The sequence below is a fragment of the Artemia sp. Qi Xiang Cuo genome, chromosome 17, assembly GCF_049724085.1.
Source record: "Artemia sp. Qi Xiang Cuo chromosome 17, ASM4972408v1, whole genome shotgun sequence".
Lineage (NCBI taxonomy): Eukaryota > Metazoa > Arthropoda > Branchiopoda > Anostraca > Artemiidae > Artemia > Artemia sp. Qi Xiang Cuo.
Genome location: NC_142810.1, coordinates 41,270,160 through 41,293,896, shown reverse-complemented (window position 1 = coordinate 41,293,896; position 23,737 = coordinate 41,270,160). Strand labels below are relative to the sequence as shown.

General features: G+C 37.2%; 1 protein-coding gene and 1 pseudogene across 5 annotated transcripts in view; one reads left to right on the top strand and one right to left on the bottom strand.

Annotated features, from left to right (window-relative positions):
- LOC148942202 (uncharacterized) overlaps positions 1 to 23,737 on the bottom strand; it is a 138,393-nt gene that overhangs the window by 36,244 nt on the left and 78,412 nt on the right. For 4 of the 5 annotated variants that reach the window (XM_089103570.1, XM_089103571.1, XM_089103569.1 and 1 more), the window contains exon 2: positions 285 to 375. The exons of the other annotated variant lie outside the window; for it this stretch is intronic. In XM_089103570.1, coding sequence (XP_088959696.1) covers positions 285 to 342 — 58 coding nt within the window. In that variant the 5' untranslated portion in view covers positions 343 to 375. The remainder of the gene's footprint in view (positions 1 to 284; positions 376 to 23,737) is intronic. 5 annotated transcript variants of the gene reach the window in all.
- On the top strand, positions 22,454 to 23,655 carry LOC148942204 (uncharacterized; annotated as a pseudogene).

The following is a 23,737-nucleotide window of genomic DNA, read 5'->3' as shown; positions in this document are numbered from 1 at the left end:
TAGCCTTATTACCCCTTTCAATTTTTACATTTCCTTTCTTTTTCATTTCTTTTCAGTTACATTTATTTTTTCAAAGCCATTTTCTATCGTTTTTGGTTGGTCAGACAGTTGAACTAGATTACTGGTAGATGTGTTTTAAACAGTATCAGTTACTGATCAAGAACTCCATAATGCTTGCCTGTTGATACCCAGTCCATCAGAAATATTTTAAACTGTTGTTCCATTGTCAGCTATAAAGTAATAAAGTGAGCGTAGGATAAAATAAAGTCTCTGAAATTGCTTACTGGTTTTTCCTCCTGAAAGAATATTTTTTGTACCATTGTCTAAATCGCACTGAACCATCGCAAGACTAGTTTATATCACCTTAAGTTATACCTAGAAAACAAAGTTTATTCGAATAAAAGTCGATTTACTTTCACTTATGCACTTAGCATGCGGCTGTTAGATTACATTCACTTCAAACAAGAGGTTAAGCTACGATTATACAAAAGGCTGAGCAAGACGAACTCTGCAACTTAAGTGATGGGTAATACATAAATTCTTCGACATAGCTAGTTTTCGCTACTGATATTCACTATATCTAAATATCGAAATCGATATTTCGAAGCCGTTTTTTCTTCTGATCCTACTAAATGTATTTATCTCTTCTTGATTTAATAAATGTTGGTAGGTATGTCCATGAGAATCTATTGTGGATGTATGAACGGATGAGGCTAAAGAGAAAAATCCAACCGCATATATGCAAGTTGTCCAAGGCAAATCTTAGAAATTCGAATATTTTGGGCGGAGAAGGGTTTTCAGATGTCGCACTCCTGCATACAAGTCAAAGAAGAGTGTATCACTATTATTATAATATAAAATAATCATTAACAAAACATGAGTACAGCCGCAACCAACATGGTGCAGTTCAATGTGCCAATACATAAATAAAAGGAAAGTAACGCCAAGTAACAAGGATTTTCTTACAAAAAACAACAACAACAAAGTCTGGACAATATTAACAAGCTAAGAACAACAACAACAATAAAAAAAAAAAAAGACCCCCTAGTGACAGACCTAAGTGGGTTAATACACGAAGGCCTCTGTTTCTAAGAAAACTCCTATTATGTGTTATTTCAGCGAAACGGCATTATTTGCAACATGGGGCATATAGCAACTGAGTGAAAATACAGTCCTATCTGATCAAAAAGAGGAAGATGAAAGAGTATACGATCAGAAAAAATACAACTATACGCTCAGTAATGTAATTTATTTATAGCTGAAACGGGCTATGGCTAACTTAGCCCCCCAAAATATTGCACCCTTGTCTCTTGACTCTGGAGGATCCCATACCCCCTCCCAACCCCAAATCACGTCATTTTGGCTAAGGAATTTAAGCTGAATAAAAGGAAGTCACACGATGCCTGCATTATAATAAGCTGTTTGTTTAACAATTACCAGGTAAAATCCTCATTTGGCTTTACCAAAACTAATACGAATCAGCAGTAAGTCTGTCCAAGGATTTGCCAAAGGAATGTTCTCCCAATGCGATTTTCACGTAAAACACAGACAAAAAAAATTGTAGCAAGTTTTATTTTTGGGAAATCTTGACTTGCTACCAACGATCTAAACCCAGCTCTAAATGGGTACCCCGAGAAATCTGGGGGGAAAACACGGGAATCGTTGGATAATTTGCCCCCAAAGACGCGTTGCACTCCCAGCCGAAGGCAAAAAGTCATGAGATCGGTGTCTGTAAAGGTTTCTTAGAAGGTACCAGCGGTCTAAGACAAAGAATCTTAACTTAAATTAAAAGAAATTTTTCACTGAAGATCAACCGATCTAGCCAATCCATAGCCCTATGCCACCCCCCACAAAATTTCGTCATGTAGAAGCCGAAAACTCGTGCTACCAAAGGATGGTGGCATCAGGTTTCTAGTAGAAAGTTCCATTTTTTTTGTGCCAAGGCAATGTTATTCAATTTAAAATCTGGAAGCTTCAAATTTATAAGTTATAGTGTCTTTATTTATATTCAAATTCAATTACTCATATTGACATTATCTTGATATTAGTTTCACTGAAGTAACATCACGCATCGAGATTTGGTGTGGGAGAGGGTGCGCCAGAGCTCCAGTCCAATCACAAAATCGTCCTAACACTTTTTCTGTGGCTGCAATTATGAAAACAAAATTCCAAGTTCTTTGTCTCACTGAAAGTTCAAAACACATACATATTTGAGGGGATGGAATCTGTCAGGCATTAACTATTTACAGAGCAACTTGTAATCAAGGTCATTAGCAGGAAAGAAAAGATAAACAAAAAGGAAACAAACAAGGTCACATAAAAATTAGATTTGCTTGTAGGAAACATTCTTGCTGGAAACACAAGTATTTATGAGTGTTTTGTTTTACTTTTTCCTTTCTTTTCTTTTGTCCCCAGTACATAAGTAGAAGAGAGAATACAGTAATACTTGGGCTTATAGGGTTTTAAATTTGCTTGGCACAGGGGTCAATCTCTTATCCTCAAAGCCATGAGCTATAGCTCGTTCACCTGTTTATTGAGCCTCTGGCGGTCTTACATCTCACGTTTGCAAGGAACATTTTATGAATAACGAATATTATGTAAAATCAGAAGGAAATCAAACTTCAGAAGGAATTAATATAATGATGAAAAGTTAAGTTGATCTGCAATATCACTGAATCGAATGGAGACGTATGAAACAAACGTTTTGCTGAAGAAGCGAATATAAAGAACATTATCACTACACAAGAAGGATTGAACACAACCATGGGCGTACGCAGCTTCTTCTCTAGGGGGGGGGGGGCAGCAGGTTCTGTGATGAAGGGTGGGGGGTTGAAGTTATATTGGCAGTTCACAAAACCTTACATTGCCAGCAAGTTCTATAATACCTATGAAATCTTTATTAATAAGTAATCACCAAAAATCATAAATAAGCTCTAGCATTAATCACTTTTCTTGGATTAGAGCTAAATCTTTCCAAGACATTATGGATAATTGCTTCTTGTTTGACTTTTATTCTGTCATTCCAGCTGTTTATTTTCAGCTTTTTCAACCATCTACCTTTTATCAACTGCTTTTTTAACCATCTACCTTTTTTCAATTGCTTTTTTTTACCATCTACCTGTTTTCAATTGCCTTTTCAACCATATCTAGTGTAGATTTGAAGTTCTAGAGGGGGATTGCTGCCCCCCTTCCGTACGCCCATGAACACAACACTTACTCACATAAAAAAGAATGGATTGAGTCATCTATTGAAAAAGCTGTGAGTATAAGAATTCGCCAACATGTGATTCACAGGTAAGTTTATCCCATGTTAAACAGTTTTTAACTTTAATTATCTACCTTCCATGTAACTGAAATGAGTTATATATTCAAAATTTACTAAGATATCTATTTGCAACCGTGTAATCCTCGCACGACCAACTTCCCAGAACATATAAACACATAAGATATGTGTGGGACATTTTATGAAATAAATTGCAAGAAAAAACCTACTGACAATATACAGAAAAAATCTTTTAACATATTTCTGTCTTATCCTTTAGAGTTGCTAAGCTCCTGTTGGGTCTTTTAAGAGAGAGAGGAGTTATCTCGTGAAGTACAATTTATAATATAATTATATAAAAATCAATCACTGAATTGATTCGAGATGATTAACAATTATATTTTGCTCCAAAAGCGAATATAATGAACATAAAGGCTATACAAATAGGATTGAACGCAATAGTCAGTCACATAGAGAAGAATGGACTGCGTTATCTATTGAAAAAACTGCGAAAATAGTCGCATTTCTGATTTAGTGTGTACATGTTCAAACATTTTACCTTGAAATTGTTTTTTTTTCCTTTACCTAAAGTTAACTATATTACATACTGACTTCAGGAGATAGCTTCTCCCTCTTGAAAGATCCAATAGGAAACTTCCAAAGGATACGAGAGACATGTAAAAAGACTTCTGTCTATATAATCGCAATACAATTTTTCTTCCAACTGTTTTATAAAATATTGAACACGTACCTTCTATTGATATATGTTTTGGGAAGTTAGTCGTATGAGAATTAGACTATTGCAAATAGATATAATAGTAATGTTGAATATATAGCCTATGTAAATTACATGGAATGTAGGTAATTCAAGTTCACATGTTTGCGAATCACAAGTAAGATATTTTTACGCTCAAGTTGTCATTATAATAAATATAACACTGGGAAATTACATATCTTGGTTTGATTATAAAAAAACCTAAACAAAATTTTCGTTTATATACAAGAGACTGGCATAGATTTAAAATTTACTTGGGAGAGAAACCTAGCTCCAGACTCATGTTCCAATTTTTTCTTTTTAATAACAAGATTATATGTATTCTAGGTCATCATTGTGAAGACAGCGGTTATCACGATTAAAAGCAAGCACATGCCTATTTAGTAATCATATTTTGGCGATTTAATGTTGTGCAGTCTCCGACATTGCTTCAAATAAACAAATTGAAACGTATGAGTACCATAGCATGAATTTAAAGCGCCTCATTTACCATTCTAAGAGAAATAATCAGAGTGAAACCATATTTAATAGTAAAAACTGCTTTTTCAATTGGCTTGAAAAACAAGGGAAGTCATTTTTTTTGCATGAGAAGCATCTTTTTTTTCCGTTTTTCTTCTCCGTAGCTAACAGGGCATTGGAATATCGCAAAGAGGTGTTTAAGGACTCATTTTAAAGGAAATTGTTACCTCTAGTGCTTTTTGTAATTAACAAAAACAATATTTGAAATCAAATCAGTACAAAGAAAGCTTGAAAATCTGAAAACAGATGTAAATGAAATAAAAAGACAGGTGACAGGAACACTGCTCGGAGCATACATAAAGACGGTTACTAAATTGTCTTGTGATCCAGACATTAAGAGGATGGATTTCGAAGCAAAAATGACAGAGAAAAATAAAGGTATTCAACAGAACAGGGTAGTCAAAAAGCAAAAATTAAGAAAGTCAAGTAAAAGATCTGGGACCGTTATCATAATGATAGTAATTGACGAAACAAAAAATATAGGCAAATAGTCGCTAGCCAAAAAAATGAGCACATATAGGAGTGATGAAAGCAATCAAAAAAAGTTTAGCCATCTGCAAGGCTGTATCAACCCACAGAGATAAACTTTAAAATTATTATCAAGATCATGGTTGCAGCTGTAGCAGCAACATAGTAAAGGACAAATACGGTCCATAATAATAATAATAATAAAAAAAAAACTAAATTGATATGTGACAAAAAAGTGCCATTTCTAGCTGATTCAAAAGTGGTAACTATTATCTAAATTAGTTCTAATAGTAAACTGTTATTTAAAAAAGAATTTAAGGGAATTTTAATTATAAAGATTTAACAAGGAGTTCTGAAACAAAACGCATGGCTCGCACGTGGAGCATACCTGGAATATCGGCAGCCCTTGAAGTTTTCTAGCCTAATTCTATAAGCCAATTCTAGTTCAATAAAACCTGTTTTGGATTGGCTTGCAATTTCAGCGTAATTTCCACTTTCAGTGAAAAATGTAGTGAATGCATTCTGAATTTCAGTTCATATAAGGTCCAGAAAGAAAGACCTCCGATAATCCAACAGTGAGTTACTAACAAAAATAAAGAACAAATATTTTCGTTTTGAAGACCAAATATCATGCCGTTTTACATCACATGGCTTCAGGGGCGTCGTTTGGAGGGGCAAGAGGGCAGTTATCACCCCCTCCCCCCATTATTTTGAGAGAAAAATATTGTTATAGAGCCTATGTACCTTGACTATCCAGATATGAACCCCTCTTGCCCCCCCCCAAACAAAAATGCTGAAGCTACGCCCCTGCATGGCTTTAAATAGTATATGTGGTAAATTTGCTTCTTCCTTATTTGAAACGTAAGCACGAACTTCCTCGAAAGTTTTACATACCTTTTCATTTTGATTTCCGGTAGGATAGCAGCCCATGTAACTGTCTTCTTAGACACCTGTAGGGTTGTGGGGTGAAACTAGTAAACTGGCAACCTTTAAATGTCTCCAAAGAAAAACCAATAGGTGATATATCTGGTGACTTGGGGGTTGTTAATATCATAGGCAGCGCAATAGCGCTGCCAAAATAAAGAACGATGTTGGCACAATGTATTTTTTTTTGGCTTCTTGGTTTTAGACCAGGGCACTTCGTATCGAAGGAGTTGTCGTAGAAACTTCAAAAGGGGCTCAATGCATTGGACATTGAAGTGGCTAGTGCCCTTTTTAATGGTTGAAAGTGATTGAAAGGCAACTAACACCCCTTCCACAACCACCATTTCCCCAAACACATCCAATCAAAATTTTAGATAGCCATTTTGTTCAACGTAATTGAAAAATCTGAAAATTATGTCTTTGAGGAGGACATTCCCCCCACAGCCATCAGGGCAAGGGTTGTAAGTTATGCCCTGGAGGGCATATAGGGTTTTAACAGAAAGCGTTGTCGTAAAAACTTCAAAAAGGGCTCATTTAATTGGAAATTCAAAGGGCTAGTGCCCTTTTTAATAGTCGAAAATAATTGGAGGGCTACTACCCCCCCCCCTCTCACACCCACCATTTCCCCAAACACATGCAATCAAAATTTTGAGATGTCCGTTTTATTCAACGTAGTTGAAAGTTCTGTAAATTAGGTCTTTGAGGATGATAACCCCTTCAGACCCTTCAGGGCAAGGGTTGTAAGTTATACTCTGGGGTTATATAATGTTTTTATAGAAACCGATGTCGAAGAAACTTCAAAAAGGGCTCATTTGATTGGAAACTGAAAGGGCTAGAGCCCTTTTTAATAGTCGAAAGTGATTGGAGGGCAACTAACCCCCCTCTTACGCCTGCCCTTTCCCCAAACACATCCACTCAAAATTTTGAGATTCCAATTTTTTTTAAACGTAATTGAAAGTTCTGAAAATTAGGTTTTTGAGGATAACAACCCCCCCCCCCCAGCCCTCAGGGTAAGGGTTATAAGTTATGCCCTGGGGTCATATAAGGTTTTTTATAGAAAATGTTGTCTTAGAAACTTCAAAAAGGACTCATTCTAAGGGGACTTGAGAGGGCAAGTTCCACTATTAATAGTCCAGAGGGATTGGAGGGCGAATGCCCCCCCCCCACGCCCCTCATTCCCCAAACACTTCCGATCAACATTTTGGTATAGCCATTTTGTTGAACGTAGTTGAAAAATCTGGAAATTAAGTCTGAGTGTGACACCCCCCCCCCACAGAAACCCTCAGGGCTAAGGTTGTAAGTTATGCCCTAGGGGCATATAAGGGTTTTTATAGAAAGCGGTGTCGTAAAAACTTCAAAAAGGGCTAGTTCGATTGGAAATTGAGAGGGCTATTGCCCTTTTTAATAGTCGAAAGTAATTGGAGGGAGAATCATCACCTCAACTATTAAAAAGGGCTAGCGTCCTTTTTAAAAGTCGAAAATGATTGGAGGGAAACTAACCCCCCCCCCTCTCATGCCCACCATTTCCCCAAATACATGCAATCAAAATTTTGAGATATCCGTTTTGTTCAACGTTGTTGAAAGTTCTGTAAATTAGGTATTTGAAGATGATAACCCCCTTAGAGCCCTCAGGGCAATGGTTGTAAGTTATACCCTTGGGGCATATAAGGTTTTTATAGAAAGGGTTGTCGTAGAAACTCCAATAAGGGCTCATTCGATTGGAAATTGAAAGGGCTAGTGTCCTTTGTAATAGTAGAAAGTGATTGGAGGGCAACTAACCCCCTCTTACGCCCACCCTTTCCCCAAACACACCCACATTGAGGATGATAACCCCCCCCCCCCACAGTTATGCCCGGGGGGCATATGAGGTTTTCATAGATAGTGTTTTCGTAGAAACTTCGAAAAGGGCCCATTCAATTGGAAATTGAAAGGGTTAGAGCCCTTTTTAATAGTCGAAAGTAATCGGAGGGTAACTAATCCCCCTCTCACGTCCACCATTTCCCCCAACACATCCAGTCAAAATTTTAAAATTTTAAGTTCTGGAAATTAGGTCCTTGGGGATGAAAGCCCGCCCACAGCCCTCAGGGTAAAGGTTGTAAGTTATGCCTTGGGGGCATATAAGGTTTTTACAAAAAGGGTTGTCGTAAAAACTCCAAGAATGGCTCATTCGATTGGAAACTGAAAGGACTAGTGCCCTTTTTAATAGAATAACGTGATTGGAGGGCAACTAACCCCCCTCCCACGCCCACCATTTCCCCGAACACATCCAATCAAAATTTCGAGATAGCTTTTTTTTAACTTAGTTGAAAGTTCTGGATCTTAGGTCTTTTAGGATGATAACCTCCCCCCCCCCCCCAAAGCCCTCAGGAGAAGTGTTGTAAGCTAAGCCCTGGGGCCATGCAAGGTTATTATGGAAAGCGTTGTTGTAGAAACTCAAAAAGGGCACATTCGATTGGAAATTGGAAGGGCTAGTGCCCTTTTTAATAGTCGAAAGTAATTGGAGGGCAACCAGCCCTCCTCTCAGGCCCACCCTTTCCCCAAACATATCCAATCAAAATTTGAGATAGTAATTTTTTCAACGTAGTTGTAAGTTCAAGAAATTATGTCTTTGAGGATGACAATCTCCCACAGCCCTCAGGGCAATGGTGGTAAGTTATGCCCTGGGGGCATGTAAGGTTTTTTATAGAAAGCGTTGTTGTAGAAACTTCAAAAAGGGCTCATTCGATTGAAAATTGAAAGGGCTAGTACCCTTTTTAATAGCCAAAAGTGATTGGAGGGCACCTAACCCCCCTCTCATGCCCACCATTTCCCCAAAAACATCCAATCGAAATTTTGAGATAGCCATTTTGTTAAACGTAGTTGAAAGTTCTGAAAATTATGGCTTTAAGGATAACAAACCCCCCACATCCCTCAGGGCACGGGTTGTAAGTTACGCCCTGGGGCCATATAAGGTTTTTATAGATAGAGTTGTCGTAGAAACTTCAAAGAGGGCTCATTCAATTGGAAATTGTAATGGCTAGTGCCCTTTTTTTAAAGTCGAAAGCGATTGAAGAGCAACAAACCCCCCTCTCACGCCCAAAATTTTGAGAGGCATTTTTTTCAACGTAGTTGAAATTTCTGGAAATTATGTCTTTGAAGATGACAACCCTCCCCCATAGCCCCCAGGACAAGGGTCGTAATTTATGCCCTTGGGGCATATAAGGTTTTTATAGAAAGTTTTGTCGTAGAAGCTTCAAAAAGTGCTCATTCAGTTGGAAATTGAGAGGACTAGTGCCTTTCTTATTTGTCAATCAGAGGGCGAATCCCCCCTCCCACGCCCACCATTTCCCCAAATACTTCCAATCATAATTTTGAGATAGTCATTTTGCTCAACGTAGTTGGAAGGTCTGGAAATTATGTCTTTGAGGATAACAAATCACCCCAGCCCTCAGGGCAAGGGTTGTAAGTTATGCCCAGGGGGGGAGCATATAAGGTTTTTATAGAAAGCATGGTCGTATAAACTTAGTCAAAGTGATCGTAGGGCAGCTATTCTCTCCCCCTCCATACAAACACACGTCGTTGTCCCGAAATGCATCTAATAGAAATTTTGAGATAGCCATTCTATTCAAAATAGTCTAAATATCATATAACAAGGCTTTTGGGGTTGAAACAAACCCAAGAGATTAGGGGCAAGGGTTGTAAGTTATGTCCAGGTTTTTGTAACCATTTGGATTGTTGTTTAACTTTAGAAGAGGTTCAGTCTTTTTCCATGAAAAAGACTATGTCTTTTAAATGTTTTCATTTTTATAACTAAGAAATCAAAATTAATTAAGATTTTAAGGAATAAATATCAGCATATGTATGTTAAACTGATAATGCACTTTTTTTCAGTAAATTCATTTGAATTTTTTCAGTAAAGTACAATTTATATTCTGGCTTTTAGAGAGCATAGGGTTTTAGAACCCTACTCATATTAATTTCTGTTCGTTTTAAGTTTCACTCTGTTATTTATTTTAATTTCTGTTTGTTTTGGGTTTCATTTATTTATTGATGCTGATTTGTGCCAGTTGTATGCTTGGTAGATCATTTGATTCTATTTTTGTTCATTTTTGGTTTAATGGAGTTTTTTACTTTTTTTTGAAAAACCTATTTTGTGGAAAAAGTTTTTTTTTCATTAATCACTTTTTAAAGAGAGGCCATTCAAAAAATATGACTCTCTTAAATTACTAGTCAACTCCACTAAGCATTGGCTGTGGTTCTGTTTTTTTAGAACAAGACGTCTCCCTGTCCTGGTTCTCCACCAAACAGGTTCAATGTAGGTCAGAGACATCTCTTAAGCAAGTGACAGCGGCTAATCGAAGTAGCGGTTACCGTTAGTCCATCATCATAAAAGAAAAAAAAAGTGAAACCACGAAAAGATTCGGTTTCGGATGAACAAATGGTTTACTGTGTCAGGGCATGCCATTTATTCCGCTGCGAATCGATACCCGCTCCACCACCATATAGCTACTACAGTTTAAACGGTGCATTCTCTAAATGCGCGAGGTAAGACCTTTTATATTCCGATGTTAGCCTAAGAGTTAGCATCATCAGCGTAAAAATTATTACATAGCAATTTTGGATATAATCGAACATTACTTATGAGATACGTAGCATATCTGGCATATTTTGACATATACAATACAAAAATAGCCTCAACAATCTCTGAGTCTACTTAATACAAACTTTACGCAAAATCAAGGGGGGCGTTACAGGTTACAGACAACATGGGCCTGTCGATCCCAATTTGAACGCTCCAGCCTTAGATCTTAAAATCATTGCTTCAACTTTGGATTCCATAAAAGAATCATGCGAGTAAATTACTTTCGCTTAAAGATGTTTCCAGAAACATGGAAGATTTTTGGAAATCGGTCAAGCGTCCTTATTGGTAGATATAGACACTAAGAAGTAACAAGAAAAAATTGATAAGCAAATTTTGGGAACAAATTTCCGGGGACTGAACTTTTAATTGAAAGTAAGTAACTATCCAGTAGAGATTAAGAAAATAACTATGGCTTCTCTTATTTTTCAGGCAGTATTAAAAAAAAAAGTTTATTATATTTCACAGTACTATTCTTCTCTACTTTTTCCCCCCTGAAAATGAAGTGACTGACGGACAAATATACTTTTCTCTTATGCGGTCCAGGTGAGCCAATCTATGTATGTATATACATGGTGAATCAAATTTGCATAATTCCTAGCCAAAACGGATGATGCTTAGTGCTATTGCTAAACAAAGTTCTAACTCAAGAAAAACTGAGCTATTAATTCCAAGCAACAGATTGACTCGATGCATAAACCGGCCAAGTTAAGCTGTTGTCTGACTGACTTGGTGCAAAACAGAGCTCAGTCTTGAAACACTGCAAAAACAGGCGAAGTCCCAACTCATCGGAATAACGAGCGATGTCTAAGCAGCAGAATACTCGATGCAAAAACAAGCCAAGTTCTGACCCGGTGCAAAAACGCGCAACGACGTGAAAACGTTGAAGTTCCTGATTTAGCGCAAAAAGAAGTAAAACTCGGTCTCATTAGTCATTACAAGCCTTTCACAGCATAAAAATTATACAGTATGGAAAGTTTTATTCAGAAATAGGACATCACATCGCGAAGTTTGTAAGCGTCACAACAATAGCTTCAACAGGTCTCCTATATTTCCATCCCAATGTGCTGCAAGTTTGTTATTGCGCACGCGTGAAGGCAGAGTCATGACGAAAGGTGTGCAACTGATGTGTTTTAAAAATCTTTAATGGAGAGTACAGGAATTTTCCACACTGCAAAATATTTATGTTGTGCAAGCTTCCGTGCAAAAACGACTTAAAGAGTTACACTTCCAACTCGGCGGAGAAGTTGTAGGTCAAAGTGGTGAACTGACTATGTGGAAACAAGGCAAGTCCTCACTCGGTGCCGAACGAGCTAATTCCTAATTCAGCGTAAAAACGACTTATGTCCAAGGTACAGACTGAATCAAAGCAAAACGAACTTACCCCTGCTTTGGAGTATAAACAAACTTAGTCTTACTTTAGTTTTTAAAATTATCGATCCAAGCTACACAAAGTCCCAGTGCCAAACCCCCTTCCAATCTTTTAGTAATAAGGTTGACAGGTAGCTCATGGCATATCGTTGAAATCAAGAATATATAAATGATAATCAATCTTTATGATTTAAAGTTCAAAGCGAGCCCATTGACCCCCAAACATCCCTCCCCCTTTCTCATCGTCAGTTTACCAGCAGGAATATGGGCACGCTGTGCCTTGTTTGAAGGCGAATCAAGCAAGGATATTCAATCTATATTATTAGAGAGCGAAATCGGGCCAAATGACTCTAGAAACTCAATCCGCTAAAATTGCATCGACTCTCAACTCAATGTGTATGATCTGGGTAAAGATAGGCCTACAAGTCAGGAGAACATTTGAAGGAAACCCTAAACATATATGTATGTAAAATCATGCAATTAGCCCTTAGGAATAAGATAAGAAGGTATTCTAGTCTTTTAGGATTAGTAAGTCTTTTAGGATTTCGTTCAAATGAGCCAATTTACTGAACGTTAACGACAAACTGGGTCAAACGCCTCTCAAATAACACCCCCTTAAATAAACATATGGTACCAACAAGACCATTCCTAGGGTTCATAGCGGCCGAGCCAAAATTAACTAAAGTGCCCCTCACCTCCTTAATCAAATACAAATAAAAAAGCCCGAGAAACCCAGACGCAGTGCCCCCCAGCCTTGGTGCCCAGGAAAGCTTGCCCCCGTCACCTCCCCCATTCGAACGACCCTGGTTAACAATGTAATCTGTAGCTGGTATATCAATGTTCTAGGCGTTTACCCCCCCCCCCCGGAAAATACCCCCATGGAAAACAAGGCTTTCCAAATTTGAGAATTTTATTTGAGTTTTATTTGTTTAATTTTCGTAGGGGGAAAGAATTTTGGTACTTGTGTATTAAGCAGCACTCGCTCAAATTTACAATGTGTAAAATTCAAGAACACACCGGTTTTTCCGTTAGTTTCTTCGATACTTTAGAAATAAATTTGGGCAATAAATTTGTACATTAGGCGGGGGGGGGGGTAAAGTATAGCGGGTCTGCATGCAAAATGTGTTTGGTACAATTACGGCCATGAACAATGAACACGATAAAATAACATAAACTAAAGGCACAAATAACAAACTTGATCAGCAATCATCATAAAACACTTAAATGAAACACTAAAATAACCTAATAATAGTACATAACACTTGGAAAAAACTGTACTTTTGTAGAAAGCGGTAAGTCTATTGTGAAAACAGATACGGATTACCCGGTACTTATATGGGACGCTGTATAAAGATAGGCATTACAAAAGGTTTCTCACTCCGGGAACTCCGGGAACTCCGGTAAACGCCGGCCACCATATCAATGATCTTACAGCTTAAAAAGAAAATTGAGAATCAAAATGGCGTACAACGGTTGTACAGCCCACTTCTAAAAGTACAAGGATTATTGAGTTAGATGACTAGCTCAAGCTATTTTGTAGTCGTTAAAAGAATAAGTTTGGGTTTGAAATCTCTGATGGGGTATAATTGAGGTAAAACATCATGCACGGGAAGTAAGGATGACATCATTAAAACAACAAAGCCCCTGTTATGTTCCAAGATATGTAGAGATAAACTGAGATAGTATTTCAAATTCAATTAAAATAAAGTACTGATTTTTGTGAACTGAAAAAAATTTAGTGAAGCGAGTTACATTTATCATGTGATGGAGGCTATAAGAATTGTTTTAAGAAAGCAGAGGCAAAAATAACATCCTCTCTTAACATTCAAAAACATGCTAGACTAGAGGGCTACTGTATTGATTTGTAAGTCAGATAGCGCTTGTCAATTTCCAGGCAATATGCCAAGCATGATTCATTACGCGTTTTCGCAGACGCGGTAACGACTTGAAGTTACAAGAATGTTAACTCTGGATGATAACCCTATTTAATAACAAGGCGTTAAGTCTGGTACAATTAGTGGTAACGTACTGTCCGTATAAATGCTATACCTACCCCAAAAATGTGGATTATTCTATTGGATAGTACAATACCACAGTAAAAACAAGTACACGTATTTTACTATACTATGTAATATCCGCTCAGAAAGGTTTCATTTTTGTTGGTCTCACTTCAAGAGATATTCCGATTAGCCGACAAGCCTTTGAAAATGTATTTACCACAATATTAATTTTGAAAGTTCCTCAAATAATATTCATAATTGCAGCGATAGCTAGAACCTAGTAAAGAGGAAACCAAGGTCCATAGTAACCAAAAATGTAACAATATTTTTTGGAAGAAAAAACAGGCTAGTGATAAAAAAAAGTTGTAATTTCAAGCTGATTCCGTAATGGTAACTATTATTTCGGTTAATTCTAAAAGTAACAATTTGTTGGAAGAACAAATTTACGAAAATATCGAAATGAGCCTAAAACCTTTCTAATTGAGAAGAAAGTGGTGCTGGATTGAAATGAAAGGTGTGTCATTAGAATCAATCATTGTCAAAATCGCTGTTCAGGAGATACTACAAATTGTGCAACAGCAACATGGCGTTTTCTACCATTTTGTGCCACAAACCATAAATTTTTGCCCAAAGAGTGTCAGAGCCCGGGATATCTTTGTTCGTACAAGAGGATAAATGTTAAAATTCAACATCAATTTTTCGTCGTTTAAAACCTTCAAGTAGCCCCCTCCCCCTTTCTTGAAAAACAAAAAATATCGCTTTTTTGCATCGTTAGCATGCTTCTGGCATTTTTTCTAAGGCAGTTTTAGCAGGCTATCGCAAGATCACAGGTGACCCATTTAAAAGCTACTGCCTCAATCTATGCCTCTTATAAACCCATCATAATAGGGCCATATGGCACTTTCAGGAGTCATTTCTGGAGTGTAAACTCTGGCAAGCATAATAAGGGTAACACTGCAATCTCCCCGATCTGAATCCTAAGCCGGAGGTTTATAATCCACCTCTTGTAACTCCGCCCCCTTTAAGCCTTCTAAGTACGGGAATACTGTATTACGCTTTAGAAAATATACCCAACGAAAAAAAACTATAGTTGCGTACTAAAAGTTACCTAGACCATGGACGGTAAAAGACACTTGAGAGCCTTGTAAGTTAATTCTTCTATCATCTGCAGTGGGCTTATCAAATTTTCTGCTCCGAACTGAACATCTTGCTTATTGGGGCCGGTTTTGTGTTTTCAGTAACATGTTAGTTGTTCGAATTCTACAGATATTTGAAGACATCACGTGTCAGTTTATTTGAGCTAGTTTTGTAGATATATCTTCCGTAAGTGATTTTTGTTGGTTTCAACTTCGCTCTTTACTTTCGTAAGAACTGCCCTTTATGAAATTAATTACTGTCATATAACCAAATCAGCTTTGACTAAACACAATTTTATCAAATAATCTTGCATATCTGCTAAGATCCCAGACTTGCGCAACGCTTGTACTGCCCATTCGTAACGAGGAACTTCTAACTCTTTTAATTTTAAATTATAAGAGAAAGACATTGCAATATTCTAAAATTTAAGCTACATTGCGGATTAAATTTTACACAAAATTACTCAAGTTGAACGTTTAATTTACCAAGATTTAACAAATAATTTTAGCCTACAATTATTAGCGGTTGTACAGCCCAGATATCACATTCATAGAAAGTCATTAAGTCCTGTTTCTGCACGAATAAACTGGCAAAACTTTCATTATGAAACATTTTGAGGAGGAGCCTTAACCAATTGTTGGATGATTGCCATTCTCAATAATAGATAGTCAAACAATAAAGTTGGAAAAGTTAGTGCAGTGGCATGTTTAACCTGATTTTATTAATGATGGAATAATGCCACATTTTCTTCAATTTCAATCCTGATACGATTCCAAGAAAATTTTTATGGATATCGATAATAATTATAAGGTTTTAGATAGCCAGATCGCCCACTGAAGTTTGTATTAGAAATGCAACACAAACATTTCACGCTAAATAACTAATAAAAAAAAGAAATAAAAAACCTTAACTGGGTGTCATGCAGTTAAAGCTCGTCTTACAAAAAAAAATAATAAAAAAAAATGAAATGTTGTAGTTATGCATTCAATATGTGTAATGAATATGCTAATTCAAACCCCAGATATATGTATATAAGTGGTATTTATAAGAACTTAACCCTCAGTTTCTATAAAAAAAAAAAAATCTACGATGAGAAAAAGAGAAAGAGATTTAACAATTTTTTTCAGCATAAGACAAAAAACTAAAAAGGTAAGAACAGCTGCTTCGTTATTGGCACTACGGGTATCTCCCTCTAGAGCAGTGGTTCCCAACTAGTTTTGGGCCATGTCCCGCCTAGGCATGTCTAAAATCCTGACGCTCCACCTCGGGATTTTTTTTTATTCAAAATTGATGTGTATTCAGCTGAAGGAAGCTTAAAGACCATTGACTTGGTATCCTTTTGGGGTCTTCCTCTATGTAAATTTTATTCTAATGAAAAATATTGTCGGAATACAACACCTTTTATACAATGCATAACGTCATTGTAATGCTATCATGTAGCTTTTCTGCTCTTTAAAAGCATTTGAATGTGACCTAATTCAGGTGAATATTTTTGTCTTTCAAATTAAGTCTGTAAAGTACCCACCAAAATAATGCCATGCCCCATCGGTGAGGCCTGCACCCCACATTGGCAATCACGGCCCTAGAGTGACATACTCATGGAACAATAGTCAACGCCAAGGAACAATAGTCGAAAGAAGATAAACAAAATAAAAAGAGATAAATATAATAGGCAAGAAAGCAAACATATAAAGATATACTCTTTAAATAGAAGCCCAAGAATAGTCCAAGTCTAGGTAAGATATTCCATGGCCAGAAGAGAGGTAACTATAAGGATTTGATCATTGAAGGGGATATAGAATAAACAGAGGGATTTCTTATCAAAAAAGTATGTTCTTTACATTTTTGTAATGATGCCGCTACCGAAAGAAGATCCTGTGGTGAAAGGTCATCCCGTGAAACTGCTAGACTAATGTAACACTTGGAGGATTGATTGCAGGATACCCAAAACTAAAGCTTAAACAATTTTGATTCGTAAGGTTCTTAAATCTTTTTTGTTGCCGTAGGCAACAAAAATCCTGAGAGGGGGAGTTTGAGCCAATTTTTCCCAATCAAGTGAAAATGACAGTGAAAAATGAATGAATGAGCCATATAGTACTATAAAGACAAAGATATACTAAAGAAAACGGACGTTCTGACGTCCTGACTGTTTTGATGCTTTAATTATGCAGGGTTATCTTAGTTTTGACAAGAATTTTGAAGGAATTAAATTTCAGCTAGGCGGAGGGAATGGACAATGGGGTTGAACTAGGGTCTGGAAGGGACAGTTGCTCTCCTGCCCCATAGCAAATTTCGGCCCTGGCTGTAGATAAATGTTTTTGTCAGCTTTGGAAAGTAAAGAAGCAAGAACCAGTGAGCGGAGAGGAGGTGGTATAAAAAGAGAAAGAAGAAAAGGATGCTTTTTAAGGCCAAATTTCTAGAACTTCCAAAGAGGAGGGATGTTTTTGAGCGTTTTATGTAGAAAACACATTGTATGAGTTTCATATTTGCAGTTTTGATACTTTTCGATGGGCTGAAAAAGGAATAAGATTCTACGCGTATTACTTTTAAAGCAGAAATAGAGAATAGTCAATAAGATCGTATCAGTTTTTTTAATCAACCGTATATGACACTCGAAGAAAAGTGAAATTCGTCAAAGCGACTAAGGTTAAGAAGAAAAGCAATGCTATATAGAACTTACTAAAAATACAAGCAGCTACACACAAAATGATATCTTTCTTTATCGTTGCTTCAAGCTAAACTGTGCAGATATACAAAATTTCCACCTTTATATACCTTTTACTGTTTACACAATTAATTTTAAATCACGTACACGAATTAGTCACGCCTCAGATTTCAGGAAATGTTTAAGCATACGTGACTTCATTTTTCTTTTATTAAATAAAGTAATTTTTGCCTTCCTAGTTTTACAAGCAAAAAATTTTTTTCATAGAATTCGGGCTTTAGCGAAAATGAAAGGAAAATATGAACTCACAAGGTTTTGCATAGAAATAAGCACGTAGCAACGGAATTTGTCTTTTTTGGTCTTGAATTTAGTTAATGAAATCTCAAATCTGCAAAGCAAACATTATTCTCTTGGAGTTTTCCAGTTCGGAAAATCTTAGACAAAAAATCCTTGGGCAAATATCTCTGAAGGCATGTTATTCATCAAGACAGCCTAAAGGGGGGGGGGGCAATGTGACAAGGGTGCCCCTAAGCACAATTTTTTGGGAGGGGGGCAATGTGACTCAGGCACCATTAACTAGCCAAATTGACAAATTTATTTTAAAAAAAAGGTGAAAAACAGAACAAAAAAAGAATGAGGGTGCTAGAAAAATCTTGGGGCCCAGAGTCCCACTGGCCTCCTTGGATTCCGCCAGTGCTAGCTTAAGGCCCATCCATAATGAGACTTACTAATTCCGAAATTTACCTAGCACTAATTTGAGCCAATCAGGATTCTGAATACAACTTTCCGAGAATGGCTATTTCATCGTTATTTGGTCTTATCCCATTTTCACAATATTATTTAAAAAAAAACTATTTCTATAAAATAATTTTTTCAAAGAAAAGTAAACTCAAAAAGAACAGAAATTACAATAAATAACCAAGTCAGCTCAAAACGAGCGGAAATTAACATGAGCAGGGCTCAAAACCCCTATGCCTTCCCAAGGCCTGAACATAATTTGCACTTTACTGAAAAAAAATAAATGTTTTACTTTGATAACTTTAATAATCAAACAATATTTACATTTTGATTGCTAAATATCAGTATATGTATATTACACTGACAGGAGGGGGGCAATGTGACACAGGCACCAATAACTAACCAAATTGACAAATTCATTTAAAAAAAAAGAGTGAAAAACAGAACAAAAAAAGAATGATGGGCGCTAGAAAAATCTTGGGTGCCCAGTGTCACACTGGGCCTCCCTGAATTCTGCCAGTGCTAGCGTAGGGCCCATTCATAATGAGATTTAAAGAAGATACTTTTCTGAAAAAATGCAAATGAATGTGCATTGTCAGTTTATTATACATGTGTTGTTATTTGTTCTCTCAAGTCTTAATATCTTTGTATTTCTTAAAGTTATAAAAGTGAAATAAGTTCTTTTTAACTGAAAGTAAGGAGCGACATTAAAACATAAAACGAACAGAAATTATTCTGTATATGAAAGGGGCTGTCCCCTCATCAACGCCTCGCTCTTAACGCTAAAGTTTTTTATTGTTTTAAAAAATAAAGCTGTGAGACAGAGTCAAACTTAAGCGTAAAGAGCGAGGCGTTGAGGAGGAGACAGCCTCTTTCATATACAGAATAATTTCTGTTCGTTATAAGTTTTAATGTCGCTCCTTACTTTCAGTTAAAAAAACTTGTTTTTTTAGTTAATTTCTGAAAATTTTTGAATTAATGCAACTTTGATTTTGGCTCACCGTACGTGAATAATTAAAACAAAATTCGCATATTAAATTTCCTTTTTTGGCTAATTGGCTTTCTCGAAATTTTGTTCTGACGCAACTTACGAATTAACTTAGGTAACGGATTTCTATATTCGTATGTTTTTATTACGTATGTTAGGGAGTTCGCTCCCTAGTCAATACCTCACTCTTTACGATAAAGTTCAAATTTTGTTCGAATCACAAACCCCTGAATCACAAAGGCCGGTTAATTACAATAGATAGCTCTTTTGAAAGTACTAAAAAACTTTAGCGTAAAGAGCGGGGTATTGACTAGGGGGCGAACCCGCTCATATACGTGATAATTTCTGTTCGTTTCAAGTTTTAATGTTGCTCCTTATTTTCATTTGAAAAAAAACTTGTTTTTTTATTTAATTACTGATCGTTTTTTAAATAATGCTGCGAAATCTAAAGTTTATAACTTGCAGCCCTTCCCCCGGGAACTGTGGGGGGTTAAGTCATCCCCAAAGATATATTAATTAGATTTTTGATTATGTTGAAAAAAATGGCTATCTCAAAATTTTGATTGGATGACTTCGGGAAAAAAATGAGCGTGGGGGAGGGGGCCAAGTTGCCTTCCAATTTTTTGGTCACTTAAAAAGGGCACTATAACTTTCAATTTCCGTTCAAATGAGCCCTCTCATGATCTTCTAGGACTACTGGATCGATACGATCACCCCTGGAAAAAAAACAAACAAACAAAAAAAAAAAAACAAATAAACACGCATCCGTGATCTTTCTTCTGGCAAAAAATAAAAATTCCACATTTTTGCAGATAGAAGCTTGAAACCTCTACAATAGTGTTTTCTGATATGTTGAATCTGATGGTGTGATTTTCATTAGAGTTCTACGACTTTTAGGGGTTGTTTCCCCCTTTTTTGGAAAATAAGGCAAATTTTCTCAGGCGCGTAACTTTTAATGGGTGAGACTAAACTTGATGAAACTTATGTATTTGAAAACAGCATAAAAATCCAATTCTTTTTATCTATCTACTGGTATCAAAATTCCGTGTTTTAGAGTTTCGGTTGCTATTGAGCTGGGTCGCTTCTTACTTACAGTTCGTTACCACGAACTGTTTATTCTTGAATATGTTTTGGAGTAACCGACAAGCACCATTTTCAATATTCTGTTTCATCGGTAAGTTTAGCTGCTTCTTGAGCTGAAAGGGAGATGCCTCCTTGCTATTTCAAGCACTTACGTTATTCTGTATTCAAACAATTGCAACTGATTCAAAGTATAAGTTATTCAAGGTGCAATTCCAATATTACAGGGGAGAGGGGCAGCTCCCCCTCAAAGATGAAGAATTTGTAGAATAGTCCATAGAACTATGAGTGTGTTCCAGGTGGAAATTGCAATTTAATTCGTATTTACTTCAAATTTAATACCAATTAACTGCTAACGTGGAACAGTTATTAACTAGTGCCTTAATATGCATTGTAATTTATTATTAAAACACGAGTAAGTTTAATGAGGAATGAGTAAAATATGAAAAATATGAGTTTTGATCCCTTTAAACTCATAAATTACTATTAGATTGGTCATTTGTCTCTATTTCCCCCACTTTGATGATGAATGTACAGAAGTTGGTTCAGTAAATACGCTAGTTAACCGTGTTCATAAGAATGTAATACAAAATTTAATACGAATATAGTTTTCGATTACGCTAGCTGGTAACTTACTCTAACCTGGGACGAGATATGAAATTTTTATTAAATATTATTAACTTTTCGTCGTACCGGGAACACGCCCTATGTTTTCTACTCTTAGAGCTAGAGATTCAGATTCGTCCCTTGTGCCAGTCACGATAATTCCCAAGGTACCTCCAACGGGGAAAATATGACTCCATAGCTAGAGATTCAGATTCAGATAGAGATTCAGATTCGTCCCTTGTGCCAGTCACGATAATTCCCAAGGTACCTCCAACGGGGAAAATATGACTCCATAGCTGTCAAACTTCCCCAATAGTTATCGGACACGAAGGCTGGTTTATATTATTTGCTTTGTCGAGAGTTCGTTGTGACTTGATCGAGAGTTCGTTGTGTAAACACCTTGTCTTTTCATATTAACCTTTTAATAAATTAAAAAATGTAATCTTTTTAATTTGAAAAATGTAGGGATCTACAGACATAAATGTCTGTAGATCCCTACAGACATTTATAATCGGCTTATTTTATTTACTTGCTATTGTCATTTTTGCTGCCTGATTTTAAATTCTCTTGTGACCTAATTAGTACAGAGACTCAGACAGTAAGATTTAATTATCTTAAGAGGTGGAAAGTGCGCCCGATTTTTACAGTGCAGTGTTGCCACCTTCTTTACTGATTGAAAATAAGCCAAAATTCAAAAGCAGTTTCCGGAACTGAACAGGCAATTACGATGCGATAAAGGGGACAGGAGAGAAGTAAGCAGAAGAGGGGTGAGAGAGTTGTCTACAAGAGCCGTGGTACCCGCTGGGCTTGCCCCTTAAATCGCGGCGCAAGGTAGACAGCCTTCAACGCTTCCCTTACTTCTCTCGTAAGTAACGACGTGCCTGAACTTGGACTGTGATTTCGGATATGCTTGCGTGATTTGTCGTGGCGATGGCAAATTTTCGCTATACATATTCGCCGGTACTGAACTTTGTTGAAACATGCCTAAGGCATCAGGATATTACGAAAGATTCAGTAATCAGCACTGGAGTCAAGTTCTATACTCGTGAATAAATTCATGAAGCGCATGACGAGTTGAATAATATTGTGGATGCATACGATGAAAATCTGTTGAAAGATAGAAGGTACCAAATTGATGTGCTGTTCAGCGAAATGTATGACACGGTGAAAACTCTACGGAACAATAGTGAGTTTAATGTCAGGTTCACGATTTGGAAAATTCCTGAAATACCCCGTATCCCACAGGATGTGATCACATCCATAACGGTCCGCGTAAACGAGTGTGTCGAAAAGCTAGAAACAATGATTGATCAATGCAAAGCTGCTCTACCCCAGCCTTCTGACGGGCCCCCGCTCCCAGCACCTGAAAAGCCACTCAATCGGGTGTTCATTAGTGGTCTAGCCCTTGAAAAGACTGAGTCGTGTTCAAATCAGAAACGGATTATCGAGGAGTTTATAACCCCTGAGCATGTGCATAGGATTCAGCAGACGAAGTCTGGCTTAGTGGCTTATATCAAAACGGACCCTGCTGCTCAAGCCCTAAGTGATTCGCTATCCAAGATATCTGATATTAAAGTGAAATACCAAAAAGAAAAGTTCATGGATGTTGCAAAATTCGTTCCACCGGGTACTAACACAGAAGAGATAATTGCCGGTAGGCTAACCCCTATGTCAGAGAAGGTAAAAGATATGGGAATTCACAGACAGTTCGACTTACGTTTGCTGATGCATCATCACGTGACAGGGCTATACGGCAAGGTATCTATGTTGAGTACACCCATCTCAAAGTAACGGCGTTTAAAGAAATCCCAAAAAGGTGCTTCAAATGTCAGTCATTCGAACACTTGGCTCGATAATGCAGCAACCAACCTTGCTGCCCCCGCTGTGCAGGCCCCATGAATCGAAAGAGAAGCCCCGTGTCAATCGAACAGTTTTAAGTACGCCCTCTACCCCAACGGAAAGAACGAGCACCCAAGCTATAGCCTGTTCTGCCCAGCTGTAAGAAAAGCTATGAACAAAGCGCCTCAGCTTCGAAAATGAACAAGCTGAAGGTCTTTTGCCGAAACATCTACGGTCATAACGCTGGGAAAATAGACTATCTAAGTGAAATCTGCTCCGATTATAATGTAATTTGTGTGCAGGAGCATCTACTTACCAAGGACAATTTTGCTCTGTTCCAGTCCTTCCCGCGCAAATACGTTTTCATGCATGAAGCTAAACGACAATTTACGCGAGGAAGACCTAGCGGCGGCACCGCTGTTCTAGTGGACGACCAGATCCCCTGTAGGCTGTATAAGTCCTGCGACTATTACACTTCTGTGGAATTTGTTGGGCCGTCTAACTTCTTCCTCATCAATGTATATCTTCCAACAAACCTGAATAACGATCGTTCTGAGAAACACTATGCCGAAGCGTGTAGTCGTTTAAGCAGACTCCTGTGCGGAATCGGCAACAGACGTTTTCTAATCTATGGAGATTTCCAGTGCATGTACCTGGTAAACTAACAGACATTCTTCTAGCAACATTACCATACGGGGTATCTGTTTGTGACAAAGATCAGCAGTTTAGCTATATACACAATAGTGG